Raw genomic sequence first — 18,415 nt, 5'->3', positions numbered from 1 at the left:
CTTTGGAAACTATTGGAGGGTTTTGAGCATATTTACACAAATTCATTTACATTTTAGAAAGAAAATTGATCGTTGGGAAATAAATTGAGGGAGGACAAGGATGGCAGCAGTAAGACTAGTTGCGAGACTATTAAAATGTAGTCCAAACATGAGGTGATTGTGGGAGTGGTGGAAGTGTTCAGAAGTGGGCCATTATAGAAAAGCTAAAGGATTTGGTGATGATTTGGATGTGGGGTATGAGATAAAATGAAGATGATTCCAAGGTTTCATTGCCTGCACAACTGGAAGAATAGACCTATCACCTCCTGAGATGGAGAAGCCTGCAGAAGAGTTGGTTTTAGGAAGAAGTTAAAGATTTGGGTTTTATGTGTTTACTTTGAGATGCCTAATCCATATCTAAGAAGAGATGTTAACTAGACAGATTCAGGAATCAATTTCAGTGGAGTGATATAAGCTATAAATGTATGAGCTTTCAGCATAAAGATGGCATTTAAAGTCACGGGATCTGATAGATTTTCTAGGGAGTAAGTACACGTAGAGAAGAAAAGAGGTCTGAAGACCAAGCCCAGGGCACTCTTAAAAATTAGAAGACAGAAAGATGAGGAGGAATCAGAAAGGTGACTAAGAAAGAGCATCCAGTGAACCAGGAGGAGAACAATGGTGAAAACGAGTGTCAAGAAAGTTGATGGTGTACTGAGGGGAAGTTACGGCAGGGAGTCAAGTGAAGGTGTTGGAGGAAGACAGTGGTAGGTAGTGAAATGGTGGTTGGGTCAACAGATTGGCGGTCCCACTGATGTTGAGAATTTGTTAGCATCGATGACCTACAGGGAGTTTGGCTCCAAAGGTAGGAGGTGGTATTCAGAGTGTGCTGTGCTTGAATTTGCATTTATTTTATGGGTATAGTTATATGAAACGATATGATATAGGATTTAATCATAGAATTTGGATGAAGATTAGATTAGGATAGAAAATAAAATTGTTGAAAGAAATGAGTTCAAAGAATTCACAGACCCAAGTATTAGAAGACTTATTTGCTACATCATAAGTAGCCAAATCCAACTGTTGGCTTATTTTTGTTTAGCTTGCATCAGGAGGTGATGCCCCCACTGCTCTCTAGTTTTGTAACATTTTGGAAGTTTAAACGATAGCATTACAAGATTGCGAGATAGGAATGTAGACATATTATTCCATGTAAGCGCCCCTCTCTCCCTCTGTTGGTTTGTGTGGCATGTGTGTACATGTTGCCCGTGTGTTTCTTTTTCTGTGTTGATCTCCACCATTGCATGTGTGCAGCAGTCTCTGTAGGCAGTACTCTGCGTCTTCTCACATTGGGGGAGGAGACTCCGCTCTTTTGTCTAGCGTTCTTCCACATTTTCATTGATTCATTCAGTAAATGCTCACTGAGTACCTGCTGTGAGCTAGAACTGGTTCTAGGTTCCAGGGACGCGTCATTGAGCAAAAAGGCAGAAGTCCCCATCCTCAAGAGGTTCACCTACTACCGAGCGAGGGCCGTACATACTCTGGCAGGCAGTACATAAAGAAATAGGTATGTATCAGGGGGAGGTAAGTACTAGGGAAAGAAATAAAATAGACCAAGAAGGTAAGGAACGCTGGGATTTTCTGTAGTGTGGTCAAGAAAAAACAAGCAAATAGGCCCCAATAAAAATAAGCAAATGGGTCTGTAATAAGGTGATATTTAAGCAGAGACCTGAAGAAAGTGAGGGAGCAAACATGGATGTCTGGGGAAAGAGTTTGCCAGGAAGAACAAATGTAAACAGCCCTGATGTGGAAGTTCGCTTGGTATGTTCGAGAAATAGCAAGGAGATCAATATGGTGGGATCGGAGCGGCCCAGGAAGAAAGTGGTAGATGAGATCACAGAGCGGTGGGACTCCTCCTCTCTCCTTTTTTCCTTCTGTCTCATTTCCTTTCCTATAACTTTTCTGACACTTTTTGTCTCTCCTTTCATAGGCCATATGTAACTAAATTTTATTTGACATTTTGTTTTATGTATTTTAAAAGAGTTTTGTTTCTATTTATGAAATTAAGAAAGTATTTTTATATTGTGTATTTCAAGGTCACAACTTTCTTTTCAGTGTAATTTCATTTTCTGTACCTTCTGCATTGTAAAACACACACACAGAGGTGTGCACAAAAATAAAAACAAATAGCTTGGTGAATTATCACAAAGCATCTTCGAGCAATCCTTAGAAGATTTATTCTTTTTGTTATTAGACATAGTTCCTTTTCATTGCAATGAATATTACTATAAATTTATTCATGGTGCAGTTGACCCTTGAACAGCACAGGGGTTAGGGGAGCTGACCCCCTGTGCAGTTGAAAATTCATGTATAACTTTGACTTCCCCAAAACTTCGCTACTAATAGTCTTACTGTTGACTGGCAGCCTTACCAATAACAAACAGTCGGTTAACATATATTTTGTATAGGTATTATACACTGTATTCTTACAATGAAGAAAGCTAGAGAAAAAATGTTATTAATAAAAGCATAAGGGAAAGAAAATACACTTATAATATAGTAAAAAAAAATATCTGGATGTAAGTAGACTGGCTCAGGTCAAACCGGTGTCGTTCAAGGGTCAACTGTATTTCATTTAATATAAGACAATTTATTTTTCCATTCTATTGATGGACATTTACATTGTTTCCAGTTTGGGGCTGTTACAGAGAAAGCAACCTTGTTCATGTCTTTCCTGCATATGTGTATGTATTTCCCTTGGACTTGCAGCTAGAAGTGATAGTGTTCAAAGGATATATCTGTGTTCCTTTAGAGACTGTTACACAGCTTTCCAAAGTGGTCCTAGGAATTTAAACCCCCACTAGAAAAGAATGTAAGTTCAGAGTACTTCACAGCTCCACTAATACTCATTCAGGTCTTAAAGTTCGCCATTTTGCTGGCGATGGGCAGTACTTGATTGTGTTCTCATTTGCATTTCTCCAATGACTAATGGTGTTGAGCCCCTTTTCATATGTTTACTGATGATATGAATAGCCTATTTCATGCAGTGTGCCTGGGTAAGTATTTTGCCTATTTGCGGGGGGGTGCGTTATTTGACTTGTGTGTGTGTGCTAATTGTAGGGCGTTTTGGATTTGAGCTCTTTTTTTGAGTATGTGTGTAATAAATACCGTCTGCTCTCTAGCTTACCTTTTCTCTGGTGATATTTTTTGTTGAACAGAAGTTTTTAATTTTCATCTACTCCAACTTATCAGTCTTTTCCTTTTTGGTTAGTGCTTTTCAGGTTCATTTTGTCTTCCAAGTATTGTACTTTTTACATTTCCACCTGGAATTGATTTTCGTGTTTCTCATGAGGTATGCGTCAGGGTTTCATTTTTTTTCACAGATGGATAGCCAGTTGATTTAGCACCATTTATTAAAAAGATCATTCTTTCCACTCCACTCTGCGGTGCCGTCTTTGTCAGAAACCACGCCATATATGTGTGTATCTGTTTCTGGTTCTTTGCTAGTCCAATGGTCTGTATGTCTGTCCTTGTGGTTGTACCATGCTGTCATAACCGTAGTTTTATAGTAAATCTTGTTATCCAGTGGAGACTCCTCTTTTTTCATTATTTTTCTCCTTCAGGAGCCTTTTTAGTTATTTTCTCCCCTTCCCTCTATGAAATTAAATACTAAGGAATTAGATTTTGTCAGGTAGGATTGATTTGTGTATGGCCACAAAACTATTGAAATAGGTGATTCCCCCCCCTTGGAAGAACCAATTTTCTCCCTCCTTGGGGCCATATTACCTATATTCAGAATGCATACAGTAAATCAAACCCTCCCACCTTTTTCTTTTTTATGTAGGAGTGGTATGGTATTCATTGTGTTTTGTTTATTCCTATGAAATTTAGAAACGGCTTACTTAGCAATTTGTACAAATCAAACAAAGTAAAGTTAAAAAAAAAACTGCCATCATTAGACTATGTGCTTTGCTGGTGGTGGGTTTTTATTGGGATTGTATTAATTTTATACATCAGTTTGGATAGTTGACACCTTTAACAGTACTGAAGTTCCTGACTGTAAGCATAGTATAGCTGTAAGAAGAAAATTGCTTCAGGAAGAAATTGGAAACAGGAGGAGTTCTATAACCATGAGTGAGTAGTTAAAACTTTCACAAAGAATATTCACAGATTTACCAGTGAGTTCTAGCTCTATCAAATATGAAAGGAAACAATAATTCTAGTCTTATACAAACTCTTTTAAAAAGAACAGAAAAAGAGGAAACTCTCCCCAGCTTGTCTTATGTGTACAGCATATGTTGAATACATAACTTATGAAAGATAATGAAGAAAGAAAGAAAATTATAGACTAGTCTGATTATGAACATAGATAGACAGCTAATACACAAAATATTAGTAAACTGAATCTGGATATATATGTAACCAGCTTGATCAAGTTTTGTTTATCTTACGCATGAAAGGCAGTTTTTACATTAGAAAATCAGTATTTTTACCACATTAACAAATTAGGGGAAAAATCATGTGTACGTAGACAACCGTTTAGACAATGAAATTAATAGCAAAACCATTTATAATAGAATCAAGAAACAGGTAGTTCCCCTTAGTTAAATATGGCCAAAGAAGTACAAGACCTCTGGGGGGAAAATAAAAAGCTTAATAGAGAGAGAGAGTGTGTGTGTGTGTGTGTGTGTGTGTGTGTCTGTGTATTGTAATTTGAAAAACTAATTAAAATTTTTCTGGAAATACAAATGGATATCCATATAGTAAAAGTAAATTCAGACCCCTATAATTCACTGTGCATAAAAAGAATAAACATCAATTCCTGGTGGATTAGTGACCTAAATGTGAAAGGCAAAGCTATAAAGCTTTTAAAGGCTTTGGATGATAATATAGGAGAATGCCATTATTACCTCAGGATTGGGAAAGGTTTCTGAAACAGGAAATAAAAAGCACTGACAGAAAAGATTGATAAGTTGGTCTACATTAAATTGAAACTTTGGAGTTATCAAAATATACCGTAAAGAAAGTGAAAAGGTAGACTCAGAGTAGAAGGTATTTGCAGTAAACAACTAAAACACGGTAGTGTCCAAATGGTATGAAGAATGAGTCAGTTTTACCTTCAGGGTAGGGATGAGGGAGAGACTGGGATGGGGCACGAATGCACAGATGAAAGCTCTGGTATCAAATGTTCTCATTCTTGAGAGGGTAGTGTTACTTTTCTCCAAACTGAACTTACATCTTATACATTTTTCTGGATATGAGCACATTTCTTTTTTTTTTTTTTTAAGATTTTATTTATTTATTCGACAGAGATAGAGACAGCCAGCGAGAGAGGGAACACAAGCGGGGGAGTGGGAGAGGAAGAAGCAGGCTCATAGCGGAGGAACCTGATGTGGGGCTCGATCCCATAACGCCGGGATCACGCCCTGAGCCGAAGGCAGACGCTTAACCGCTGTGCCACCCAGGAGCCCCATGAGCACATTTCTTAACAAGAAATGGGGAAAATGAAAATGATAAAGGAATACAGTTATGATATCCCTTTGCTAGGGCTGCCATAAGAAAATGCAACAGACTGGAAGGCTCACACAACAGAAATTCATTGTGTCACAGTTCTGGAGGCTGGAAGTTGAAGAGCAAGAAGTCAGCAGGTTGGGTTTCTCTGGACGCCTCTGTCCTTGGCTTGCAGATGGGCCATCTTGTCGCTGTGTCCTCACCTGGTCTTTCCTCTGTGCTTGAGCATCCCTGGTGTCCGTTTCTATAGGGACACCAGTCAGATTGGATTAGTGCCCACCCTAAGGGACCTGTTTTAACTTAGTCACCTCCTTCAAGGCCCGGTCTCCAAATACAGTCACATTCTGAGGTACTGGGAATTAGGACTTCAACATATGGATTTTGGGGGAGACACATTCAGCCATAACACTGAATATGTCGTCAAGATCTCGAATAGCAAAATGGTTCTTGTGATTTGGATAAAGTTTCCCAAGCCAATTTTTAGATCCCAAAAGTGCTACATAAAAAAAAAAAAAATCTAAAATAAAGTGAAGATGTTATGCTCTGAAGAACTTTGCTAAATGACCAAGATTTGGATTTAGTACTGAAGATGTTAATTATGTGTGTGTAATCTTGGAATGCAGTTGTGTTTTGAAAATGTTAAGAGTGATAAAAAGAAATTTCTTGAAGCATTTTACCGTTTTACACGAATACTCTTAAATATAAGTGTGCAACCAAGTGAATAAATGTAACATTAGATTTAGATCTTTCAGTCTCATCATCCCCAACATTTATAAATTCTAGCTGGCAAAATTTGTTTGAAAGCTTTTCACTGGGAGAAGGGAAGATGCTTTTTATTTGGTCATATATGGTATTTTTATGACACCAAGCTCTACTGTAACACCATATGTGCATTTCTGAAATACACCCTACTATGCAAAATTATGCAGTGAAAACCTCAGAGCTTATGGGAAGATGGAGGCACAACACTCAAGAACTTTGTCAGTGACACTCAGGAGGGTCAGAACCTAATAAAATCAGCAGCATGGTTTCACACATGTTAAATAGTTAAGAAATACATGAATACGATACCGAACTTGACACTTTACCTTAAAAGAGACCTGCCATGTTGTTGTGGCGGTCGGCATCAGACAGGTTGCAGTAAGTGACGTGCTGGGAAGTGACGGGAGGAGAGTCATCTGAAACCTGAGGGAAGGTGGTAATAGCGGACGTGGATGAGTGTGGCTCCTAACACACACGATCCTTTGTGGTAGTCGGTAGGTGTTCGGTGTGCGCATGCGTTTTGGGTATTCCCTTGGGCCTTAATTTAGCCGGGTGCAGTTTTCCGTGTTCATCTAGGGTTTCTCGCAGATGAAATCACACGTAAGCAAACACAGAATTCTTGTGCTCAAGTTGTTGTTTCATGTATCAACCATGTTGAAACAAATTTGTGCTTTCAGACAGCATCGTAGCAGAACGTACTGCACTTAATTTCTTGTATCACGCATAGCTCCATCTTTTCATCTTTACATGTTTTGTAAGGACTCTGTGTTAGGCTCTTTTCACTGAGCTTTTGAAATGACTCCCTAATATCTGAGTGCTGTACAGCGCCGTAAGTGTCTTGGTGAATTTCAGGTTTTTCCAGGCCAATGAATTGAGTGGTTTGGGTGTAGACTCAGATTTCTGCTTGGGTCTGGTGGGGGGTCATTGTGATACATCGAAAAGCATCCGTTCCTTTGTTTCAAGCAAGCTCCTTAGGTTCGATGACCTCCGTATTTTTGATGTTGCTACCAGCATACTTTTAAGCCTTGACCTGAGTCAGTGTTAAAAAAGCATGTGGGTGGTTATGTTTTGGGGGTCCTTCCCATTCATCTTTGCTTCAGGCCACTGTGGAAGTATTACTGCGGAGCTTCGCTGCAGTAGGTTTCCAGAACCCCATCTCACTCTCGTCTAGTCTGTCTGCTTGCTTACAGAGTAAATGAAATGCTTCTTGTTTTCCTGTCTTTCCACCACTTTCTTGGGTTCACTTTCAAGACACTCATTTTTATGCTCATTTTTAAAGCCAGGAAATGAGCTTTCCCTCACAGCATTTACATTTTCCTTCCTGTCTAGGCATTGCTTGGTGTTTCTACAGTCTTCTGCCGCATTCCTGTTAGAGCATGTATCACACTGTTTTGGAGTGTCATAAAATTGGGTTTTCTCTCTCTAAATAAGCTGCAACTTTTTCAGGGCATGAACCATATCTTTCTCATTTTTACTTTTCTGTTACTTAGCGCAGTGCTTGGCGGTGGTGGTTAGAGTGGGTAAATGGATGGATGAGGGAAGTAGGCTCTTAGCTTGTTCACACAATCTTATCACCAGTGTTTCCCCCTCAGTTTGACTCAGTGACATAATCTCTGGGTACCTTGGTCACCTGAACTTTAATACCATGAATCAGGCTTGTACATTCAAACTCTTTAGCAGGATAATAATAAAATTTCCTTTTGTGGAACCAAAGATTGTACACTGTATGTTTTGTTTGTGTTTTTTGGAGGTTTTTGTTTTGTTTTTTTGTTTTTTGCTACAAACAGTAAGTAAGTGTGACTAATTTACAACTTTAGGATTAAGGTTTTTCAACACAAGAGTAGTAAAAATTCTATTTTCCGGCTTGCTACTATGAATTAAAAATAGTTATTTTTGAAATTTTAAAATATTTATATATTGATTAAGTGTAATAAAATCAAAAGGGGGAGAGTATTTCTTTAAGATAATACGAGTCAATGTTATGGGTTAATTCTTGACTGTTATTGCAATTACAAGTAACTTTTCAATTTGTTTTTAAGTCTTTATTCTCTCTTCTTCTTATAGGACCTCTTTGTTGTTAGACATGAATTGGCCATAATGAGACTAGCTGCCTTTATGGGCATTACTATGTTAGTTGGAATAACTGGACTTTTTTATACTCAACTAATTGGCATCATCACAGTAAGTATATTTTTTTAATGTAATGTATTTATGAACTTATCCCCTAATTACGAACTTAATTCTAAGAAGTGACAAGAAGTTTAGAAATTAAAGGAGAAAATTACCACATAGTCATTTATATATTTTTGTTTCCATATGCCTGTGTAATTAACGTAGTTACAATCGGTGTACAGAGTATATATACAATTTTGTATCCTGCTTTTAAAAATGAGCATGTTTCTATATGGCTACAAACTCATGTTTATAGCTTTTAATAGTTGGATATACTCTGTTCAGTGAATATAGCATATTTTAATTAACAGTTTTCCTGTTGATCAACGTAATCTTTTTTCTATATTACAAATAACACTACTTTGAACATCTCTTTTTCCTCTTTAAAGTATTTAAGTTAAATTCCAGAAAGTGGAGTTGCTGGTAGAAACATTTTATTAGTAACTGGGTCTGACTGGTTTTTTTTTTTTTTTTTTGGCATGTATTTATTAGCCAAGTAGGATTTATCACAACAGAGAAGTTCAAAAAGTGAGAAAAATTATATTGAGTAAGGATTTAAAAGTTTGGTAATATACTGCATTGTGGGAGATGTAGGTTAAGGTTTTCTCCTATATCGTTGATGGGGGTAAATTGGGATAACCCTTTTGAAATTGTCAGTGTGTATCAAACCTTAAAATGCACAGTCCTTTTGATCAACCTCTACACATTTATTTTGTAGAAACTATTTATTGATGTGTATGAATAAACATGTATGTTAAAAAAGATCTCCATTGTTATGTATAGTGTATGTAAACTTAAGTGTTTACCAGAATATGTTCAGTGAGAACAATGTACAGTAAGAAAAAAGTGTTATCAAAACTTAAGTAACAGTAATCAAAAAAGTACGCTACTGGCACAAGATACACATATAGATAAATGACATAGAATTGAAAGTCCAGAGATATATGTATGTAAATATAGTCAACTGATATTCAACAAGTGTGCCAAAACTATTCAATGGGGGAAAGAAAAGTCTTTTCAATAAATGCTGCTAGGATAACTAGATATGCACATGCAAAAGAATAAAGTTGGACCCTTACCTCACACCATATACATAAATTAACTCAAAACGGATCGTAGACCTAAATGTAGGATCTAAAACTGTAGAACTCTTAAAAGAAAACAAAGGAGTAAATTTTGGAGTAGGAAATAGTGTCTTAGATATGACACCAGAAGTGCAAACAACCAAGAAAAAGATGGATAAATAAAACTATAAACTTTTGTGCTTCAAAGGACACAATCAAAAAAGTAAAAAGGCAGCTCATGGAATGGGAGAAAATATTTGTAAATTTTGTATCCGATAGGGGACTTTTATATCTAGGTTAGAGAACTATAACTCAATACTAAAAAAACAGCCTAATTAAAACATCACCAAAGGATCCGAAGGCACATTTCGTTCAAAGATGTTATACCAATGGACAACAAATACATGAAAAGATGCTCAACATCATTGGTTATCAGGGAAATGAAAATCAAAACCATGATGAGGTACCACTTCATACACGCCAGGATGGCTGTAATAAAAAAAAAAAAAACATAGTAACAAAGGTCGGTCCGGACATAGAGGAATCAGAACCCTCACACACTGCTAGTGGGCATGGAAAACAGTGCGGACAGATAACAGTCTGGCAGTGCTTTAAAAAGTTAACCATGGAATTATCATTTCATTCAGCAGATCCACGCCTGGGTGTATCCCCAAGAGAAATGAAACGTATGTCCGTGCAAACATTTGTACATGAATATTTATAGCAACATTATTCATACATAATAGCCCCAAACTGAGAGCAATCCAGGTATCTGTTAGCTGATGAATGGATATACAAAATGTGGACTATCCATACAGTGGATGTTTATTCTGCCATAACAAGAAGTGATGTACTGATACATGTTGTAACATGTATGAACCTTGAAAACGTTATGCTAAGTGAAAGAGGCCAGTCACAAAAGGCCCTGCATCTGTGTAATTCCACTTATGTGAAATGTCCAGAATAGGCAAGTCTGGAGAAAGAGAAAGGAGATTAGTGGTTGCCTAGGGGTGGAGAACTAGATACAGGTAGTGGTAACTAGTGTCTGAATAAAATGGGAAGAATACAGTCAGAAGTGGGGGGAAAACAGATTTCTTATATAACCTGTGGTTGCATACTTTATAAGGTACTCATAATAACCTTTCCTCCCTAGGTTTTATAGGAAAAACATTAAACACACAGGAAATTTTAAAGAATTTTACAGTGAATACCCAACCACAATTAACATTAGAAAACTTGCTTTATTTCCTATCAAACTGTCAATCAACCTGTTATTTGTTTTGATACATATCAAAATAAATCAGAGGCATCAAATTGTTCACCATCCAAATCATTAATAGAGCTCAGTGCTTGTTTACATTTTTTCCCCTTCATGTTCTTATTGGCTGTTCATGGATTGTATAATGTCTCTTTAAATTGTTTTTATTGTTACTCAGCTTGAAATATTTTGCGGTATCTCCTGACTTCTCTAATGATGACAACTAACATGGTATTAATAACAGTGGTGAGGATGAGAGTAGGTCTTTGCCTAAAATTTTTTCTCTACTTTTATACTAATTCATAATTATAGTCTGTCTATAAGTGATATTAGAATTGCCAGATTATACTTGGCATTTTTTGAATTTTCACTTTTGGATTTACCAAAATCATTGGTATATATTTATATCTCCTGGAATGAGAATTCTCAGATTTTTTTTTCGATTTCTTCTGATGAATGACTGGAAATGGACATTTGGGACGTTGCTGCTAAGAGTACAAGTTACTTACGAGGGCCGTTGGGGTTTATAGCTGGGGGCAGCAATTTCCTTCTCCCCCAGCAGCCCCAGAAGCTTTGGAGAGTGGGGGGGGGGGTGGCAACAAAAGCTTCAAAATCTTTTAAGAATCCCCACTCTGAAATTTGAATGTTCACTTCTGAGTTGACCCTAAAGTTATTTATTGAATCTCTTGGTTTTTAAAGGATGTATAATATCAGATTCTGTTCTGACTCTATTCCATATTACCAACATGTTAATATTTTTCAAATTGCATGATTTTTTTCTTTTGCTATGATATTGAAGAACATTTCATTGTCTAAAGCTGGGGAGGTTGGTTCTGATGTTTTGATATTTCTAAAACTCAGTAGAAACTACATTTGTTATATAATGCTTCCTCCAAAAGTTTCATTTCTTTCTGTATACATGTAGTACCCTCTCAGAATACTCTTCACTAGACAGTTCTGATGTCTGTAGAAATTATACATTTGTGAAACATTCAAAAAAGAATGCATACATTCATTAGTCCAGTCTTTACTCACCCTACTTCCTCTTGAATCCAAGTACTTTGAACAATTACAGTCAATTTCAATTCCATTTACCTGGGCTTTCATAGTGACCTTCTAGCATCATTCTTTTTGGATTAAAAAAAAAAATTCTTTTAAGGTTTCCAGAATGCACTCCTCTTCACATTGATTTAAGGCTCTTTAAGACTTAATTATTTAAGGTGGTTAAACCTCAGTATTAATTTTAAATCTAATGAATTAGTAGTATTTAAATAAAATAGAAGTTAATATTTTAATTAAAGTTAAAAATATAGAGATTTTGCTTACTCTTTTTTTAAATACAGTATGCTTGCTGTTTTCATTTTATGAAAAAAATTAAGACTATCCAGAGGAAATTTCACACCTGGGTGTGTTTTGTCATAATTTGAATCCATGTATCTCTCACAAATGTGAAAGAAGTGATGGATTTGTTAGGTAGCATAAGAAAGAAAAGAAGAAGAAGAAGAAATCACGGTAAATTTAATCCTTCCACTGAAGTCTTCTTCCTTCCCCTATTCCTGTACCCAAAGACGAGGAAGCATTTCGAGAAAACACTGGTAGGAGTATTATTTCATTATATAAACTATGTCATTACATAACTTGAATATAGGCCTATTAGACAACAAACAGGCAAAATAAATGCTGTCTTTTTTTGGTTTAGATTGAGGCTTTGAGGAAGCAACACATCTGTTTTCAGTAATTTTTTCCCCATTACTTGTTCTTACTTGGAATAAATAAATCATTTCTCTTCATGCGAAAGGGAAGATCCTGTCTTCTTATTGATAGTAGAAGGTAACAGGATAATCACAGTCATGATTATCTGATGTCATTTTAGATTTAGCAAGAGCAGATTATCTGTGACCCAGATAAAATAACTAGAAATTAAATTTAAAAACAGTGGATTTCTAATCTCATTTCCAAGGTTAAAAGATCTCAACACCACCAGATGTTTCTGTGGAATAGACTAATCTTAAAACCAATTTTAAAGGATTACCTTTGGTTATTTTTAGATTTAATTTTAGACATATGTTGAAATACATGTTTGTGCATTTTTACTAAAATTAATACCGAAGTTAAAATGTTTTCAAAGCAGTCTGCTTTGAAGCATTCTTTATTTAGAGAACAGATTACTCTAATTACTCCTTACTTAGCCCGTTTAGCCTTTTTTCTGTTTCTGTTTCCGAATGAAATGGATAGTGATGTTGTTATTAATGTAATTGATGTTGTCAGAATTTCTTATTGAGCAGGGGTTCACACACAGCCAAGAATAACGTCCATTCTGATGAGCACCAGTACTAACAGTGCTGGATGATTGTGTTAGTCATGTTTTCAGTCACTGGGCTTGGGGAGAGTTCATCAAGAAGCGATGTAACAGCTGCTGCAGCGCCTTCTGGTGAGGCTCTGACAGTGAGCTATTGTGTACCATGACACCGCTCTGACAGTTTATCTCAATTTTGTATACAAGCATTTTTGTTTTCTGGGCACCGCGGAGTTTATATAATAGCTCAAGCTTCTGATGGCGTCTCTGGAGCATAGTGCTTTTCTCAGTTGTGGGGAGGTTGAGGGTAGGGTGGGGAAGATGTATTTCGCTGCGATTTTGTGCTTTAAATTCTCCAAGAAAAAAACTGAGCTTTTGCATTTGGTCTCACAGGTACTGTTGTTGGACTCTGCTTGGATTCCCAAAGATAGCTTAAAGGAAAGCTTTTCAAATAAAAGGGGGGAGGTGTCCCCCCACCCCCCACATACTGACTCATGGTTACTTAAATACAGAAAGAATCACCAATGCAGGGGTGACTTAATTTTAACTTGGTTATCTTATGCAGTGAGAAGTATCTGACGTTCAACATGTTCAGTTAGTTTAAATGAGATTATCTATTAAATAGCGTTCTCATTAATCAGACAGTTAGTGGGCTTAACCTGCCTTTCAATATGTACCCAGAAATGTAGTCCTGAGATTATTAATCCTTAGAATTAAATTTTGCCAAGTATCCCACTGAATCAATGCGGTGACTTAGCATCATTCAGTACAGTCTCTGTACAAATTATGTCTGGTTTACTCAACTCCAGATCAGCGTTGCAAATATGGAAATCATCGTTAATTATGCTGAGCCCAGCTCACTTAACGTCTTTGTAAAGGGCGCTCTGTATAGCATTTTCTTTTCTTTTCTGAATTATATGTTTTATTTAAGAAAAACAAAACATATTTCTAATAAAATACTTCTAGTTGTAATATTACATGAAATATCTTCTCAGTGGCTTTTAAAAACCTAGAAAAATCATTAAGACTTTAAGTGCCATTTCTTATATGCTTTTAATATTATACACGAATATTAGCTAATTAATATTTCTTTGAGCTTTGAATATATAGAGCACTTTATAGAACCTAGTTTCCCCCTTGCCAAGGAATTAGTTTAAATACATACTAAGTTACACTGCACAGTAATATGCAAGTATTCTTGTTAAAAAATGCCTGCTAGCATCACAATTACTCCTTGTGGGATCGGATTGCTCTTCAGCATAAACATGTTCTTTTGTGAAAAATAGATTGATGTTTATCTCTCTGGCTCAGTGTCATGACCTCCTCGTATTTCTGATAAAATTACAAGTCATTACAAACTATTTCAATCTATGGCTAGAAGTTCTTCCATAGGAATAACTGCATTTTAATTTTCTCAAAGCATTACTAATTGCTCTAGTGATTAAATCGATGCCTTTTTTAGTAAAGAAGCTAAACATTTTACTTGCATTTTTACCCAAACATTCATCTTACTTTCTCATGCTCTGAATCTACATGAATTTTTTATCTGTTTAGAACGTTGCTGTAGGATTGGAGAAAACGCTGAATCCGATACTTACAGTGAACTTGTACATCTTTCCCACAACGATTCGTGTGCTTCTCTCTGTCACATTTTGTCAATGTATTAGTTACTCCCTAAATCTCAGCCAGAGAGGCACATTAGACCATCTTACCAGTATACTGGTAACCAAAAATCTTATTGGAAGTATAATTTTGTATTAAAAATGTAAGAGTAGTTGACCTGGAGTGTTGATTGGGAACATAGTTTCCAGCGGTTTCAAATATTTAGCATAAGGTTTACTTAAACAATATGTTGCTGTATGTAACCATTCTATTCTCTCTGGCATTCTCTGTGTATTTCTGTACAGTTATCTTGTATACCTGACTACTTTCACTAGACTGTAAGCTCCTTGATGCTAAGGACTGTGTTATAATAGGTCCTTGGTAAATTTTTGATAGATGGATAAATGAGTAAATGAATCCTGGTTTATGTACATAGAACTTATTTTTTCAATTGTATTATAAGCTCCTTTGTAGACATGGGGTTATATCTGTGTAGTCTCCCGTAGGCCCTGTCATTTTATCTTTCATTATAAAATCCACCTTTTAGAAGTTATATTCTGATGTAATTGAGATATTATATCTCTAAGCCCTCTCAAAAAAGAGTATATATAGTAGGAAGCAATATCAATCAAAGGTATAGTAGGCAATATCAGTAAAGAGTAGGACTGCCATTTATTGAGGAGTTATTAAGGGCTCTAACATATAGTAACTCATTTAATACCTATAAAAACCTATGAGTAAGGAATTATTATTTGAAAATTGATATACAGAGTTTTAGTACCTTTCCTAAGGTTTTATACAGGCAGAAAGTGGCTTGGTGAAGAGAAGTACAGGAATTATTTTGAAAAGAGATTTTCAGTGACTATACACGTAAGATCTGCTGCCTTCTCACTTTGGTTGCATGATTGATTAAATGTTTATGTGAACTTCAGCTCTCTGTTAAAGATATAGCTGGTCCTCTGTTGGAGATAGCTGCTTAAAGAACCGATTATTTTGAAATATAGTGAGTCCTGTCTTAATAGAAGGAGAGAGAGCTATGATTAACAGGAAATGTTCTCTCTTTGGATTGCAGTGAAAAAAGTTAAGGAATGATGCTATTTCTGTCCATGTTCAGTGATTTTGGTGCTGCAAACATATATTGAGTACCCACTCGACGCAACATATGCTGCTAGGTGCTATGGAAGGTACAAAGCTACTGTCCATACGTTGATAAGAGGTGCTGGGAAGTCAAACAAAAGTCTGTCTTAAAATTAATAGACATTAGTAATAGATAAAACAGGTATATAATCTCTGGTTGTGAAAAAAGTTCCTGAGCAGTTTTGTTAACTCCAGATTAAATCAACAGAATCACTGAATTAGGTATGTACAGCAGAGTAAAGTAAGAATAAAGAGTATAGGCGATCAACGAGGTTAGTTTGAACTGTCTTCATGTCTTTGTGATAGAATGCTCTTAACGTGCATCAAGTTTTCAGTTTGGCAGGTGGAGAAAGTCCATTTTGAAAATGTTTCCAGAGTTAGGTCCAGAAGCAATGACTCCTACCTTCCAGACTTAAAAGCGATAGTCGTATAAACCAGATTGACTGTTTATTCCCTTATGTGCAGTCGTCAGGTGTGCCAAAGGACTTTCCAGCACATTCTTTCTCCTGTACGACAACATATATGGCAGTGTTGCTCAGTGAAAACGAACTCAAAGCAGGATGAGTCAGTTGGATGGATTGTATCATCAAGCTGTCTGTTCCAAGAGGGCCAGATTCTCAGGACTGCTAACCAGGAAATGTCTGGTGATAAATTCTTGCTCTCTGGCCCCCACTCCTCCTAATTTTTCTAACAAACAATAAATACTTTCCTCCGTTAGGAAACTTTTTTACCCCCTATTCCAGATATAATCTTATTAGTTAGGATATTTTTACTTACCTTCTCAGATTGAACCTGAAAGATCACTTCTTAGGATAAGATCAGCCAGCAGGAGAAGATTAAGTATCGGTTGATAGAATAGGCAAGGCCCACATAGGTCTTGCTGTTTCCAGCTTATTCTTTTTTTAGAAAATAAACTTTCAGGTTTTAAAATAAGAAAGCAGAGGCGCCGGGGTGGCTCAATTGGTTAAGCATTGAACTCTTGATTTTGGCTCATGTCATGGTCTCAGGGCTGTGAGGTCAGGCGGCATTGGGCTCTGCACTGGGTGTGTAGCCTGCTAAAGATTCTCTCTCCCTCTTCCTCTGCCCCTCCCCCCTCACTTGCATGTGCTCACTCGTTCTCTCCCTCTCTCTAAAAATAAAATAGGAAAGGATTTTCATGTGTCTCTTAGTTATGTGGATTGATGGAAGTCCTAGGTGTTTTGGTCATAAGACCCATCATCGTGACATAAATATTTTTCTGGACATAAGATACCCTGATTGTAGACAATATACCATATATAAAACCTTGTTTCTTATCATTCTTTGAAGAACGAATTTTTCTGGATAGCTGAGTTTTATGTATAACTAAGAATTTATAAATTATATTTCTACTCCTTAAAGATGGCAAATATCTTATTGGTCATTTCCCGATGGTCATTAAAGGTATTGAATTTTTTATGCTGAATGAAGTTATCTGCACCAAAATCTGTTTTAATTATTTTTAGTTCATTTTTTCTAAAATATTCCACATTTCCCTGCTTTGCAACACACCCAAAAATGTATATTAAACCTCATTTGGCACTTCTGGCACTAGCAGTTTTCAGTGTTCTCGCATTAGGAACCCGGTCTCCTCCTCTAGTTTGCAGTTCTTCCTGTGTTTGCAAATGTGATAGCAGGTTGACTTGTGTCGCTCTGAGCATGCTCTGTAAGTGCCAGGGCCATGTTTGTGCCATGTTTGGCTATTCAAATACAAATCGTGTTTTTTTTTCTTAGAACGGTATTCTTGATAGCTGAGTTTCAGACAGAGATAAGCATTTGCTATTTCTAGAGAGGGGGGAAAGAGCCTTTTTTGGCTAGCCTCACAAATCCTGTTCAAAAAGTCATGGTAAACATCACATTCTTTGATAGAAAAACCATCTGTTTATGATGACTTAACAGGTACTATTCTACTTACTTCTTGAACCAGATTCTGGAAAGATGTCAAAAGCACTTGGAAATAAAAGCTTTTTGCATATGAAGCCTAAATCCAAAGTCTTCGAGATTGATTCTTTTATTGCCACAAATAAGTACCTCAAAGTTTTGATCAAACGGTAAACTTATGCCCAGTAAAAATTTCCTATAATCATGGGTGTAGTAGCCTGACTTTGTAGTCGCCTGCCTTATCCCGAAATAGTTTGTAAGTATTATCCACAGCTGTGATTTGAGGCCATTTACTTACCTGTCCTGTCTTTTCCTTGGCCTGGTTGCACAAGCTCCCACAGTGTTTTGGGGCAGCGTGTCACCCGTCAGTGCTAAGAACCCGTTCAAATTACTTCATTCACTTTCCGTGCAGATGTGGAAGCAGAGGCCCCACTTTCCTCCAAGCCCATGATCAACGTCCTCATGTATTTGCAGACTGTGTTGTCACAAAGTGAAACGTTATTCTGAGGAAATTATGCAACAGAACTGAGAAAAGTTAATTATAAATAGACTTGTCATTGGATACCATGAATTTCAAAGCATGATAGGAAAACTAATGAATATGGAATATGTGGCGAATCTACAATCTTGTCACCAATTCCCAGGAAATATGGAAGTGAAACACTGCTATTGGTGACTTTGTCATCTAAAAAAATAGATTTATTTTCTCGTATGTGGGCTAGCTATAGTTATTCA

The 18,415-nt window shown here is 36.6% G+C and overlaps 1 protein-coding gene and 1 long non-coding RNA gene across 5 annotated transcripts in view; one reads left to right on the top strand and one right to left on the bottom strand.

Annotated features, from left to right (window-relative positions):
• The window catches only part of ZDHHC21 (zinc finger DHHC-type palmitoyltransferase 21), a 64,706-nt gene that overhangs the window by 38,191 nt on the left and 8,100 nt on the right, over nucleotides 1-18,415 (top strand). For all 4 annotated transcript variants that reach the window (XM_048223193.2, XM_048223189.2, XM_044386917.3 and 1 more), the window contains one exon: nucleotides 8,317-8,433. In XM_048223193.2, coding sequence (XP_048079150.1) covers nucleotides 8,317-8,433 — 117 coding nt within the window. The remainder of the gene's footprint in view (nucleotides 1-8,316; nucleotides 8,434-18,415) is intronic.
• On the bottom strand, nucleotides 3,947-18,166 carry LOC123001436 (uncharacterized). Its single transcript, XR_008959865.1, has 2 exons — nucleotides 6,579-18,166; nucleotides 3,947-5,734 (listed from the first exon to the last, which is right to left on the bottom strand). It is a non-coding gene; the product is annotated as an uncharacterized LOC123001436 (long non-coding RNA).

The sequence above is a fragment of the Ursus arctos genome, unplaced genomic scaffold, assembly GCF_023065955.2.
Source record: "Ursus arctos isolate Adak ecotype North America unplaced genomic scaffold, UrsArc2.0 scaffold_18, whole genome shotgun sequence".
In the NCBI taxonomy this organism is placed as follows: Eukaryota; Metazoa; Chordata; class Mammalia; order Carnivora; family Ursidae; genus Ursus; species Ursus arctos.
The sequence above is the reverse complement of the archived record's forward strand: the minus strand, read 5'-3'. Positions and strand labels throughout refer to the sequence as shown.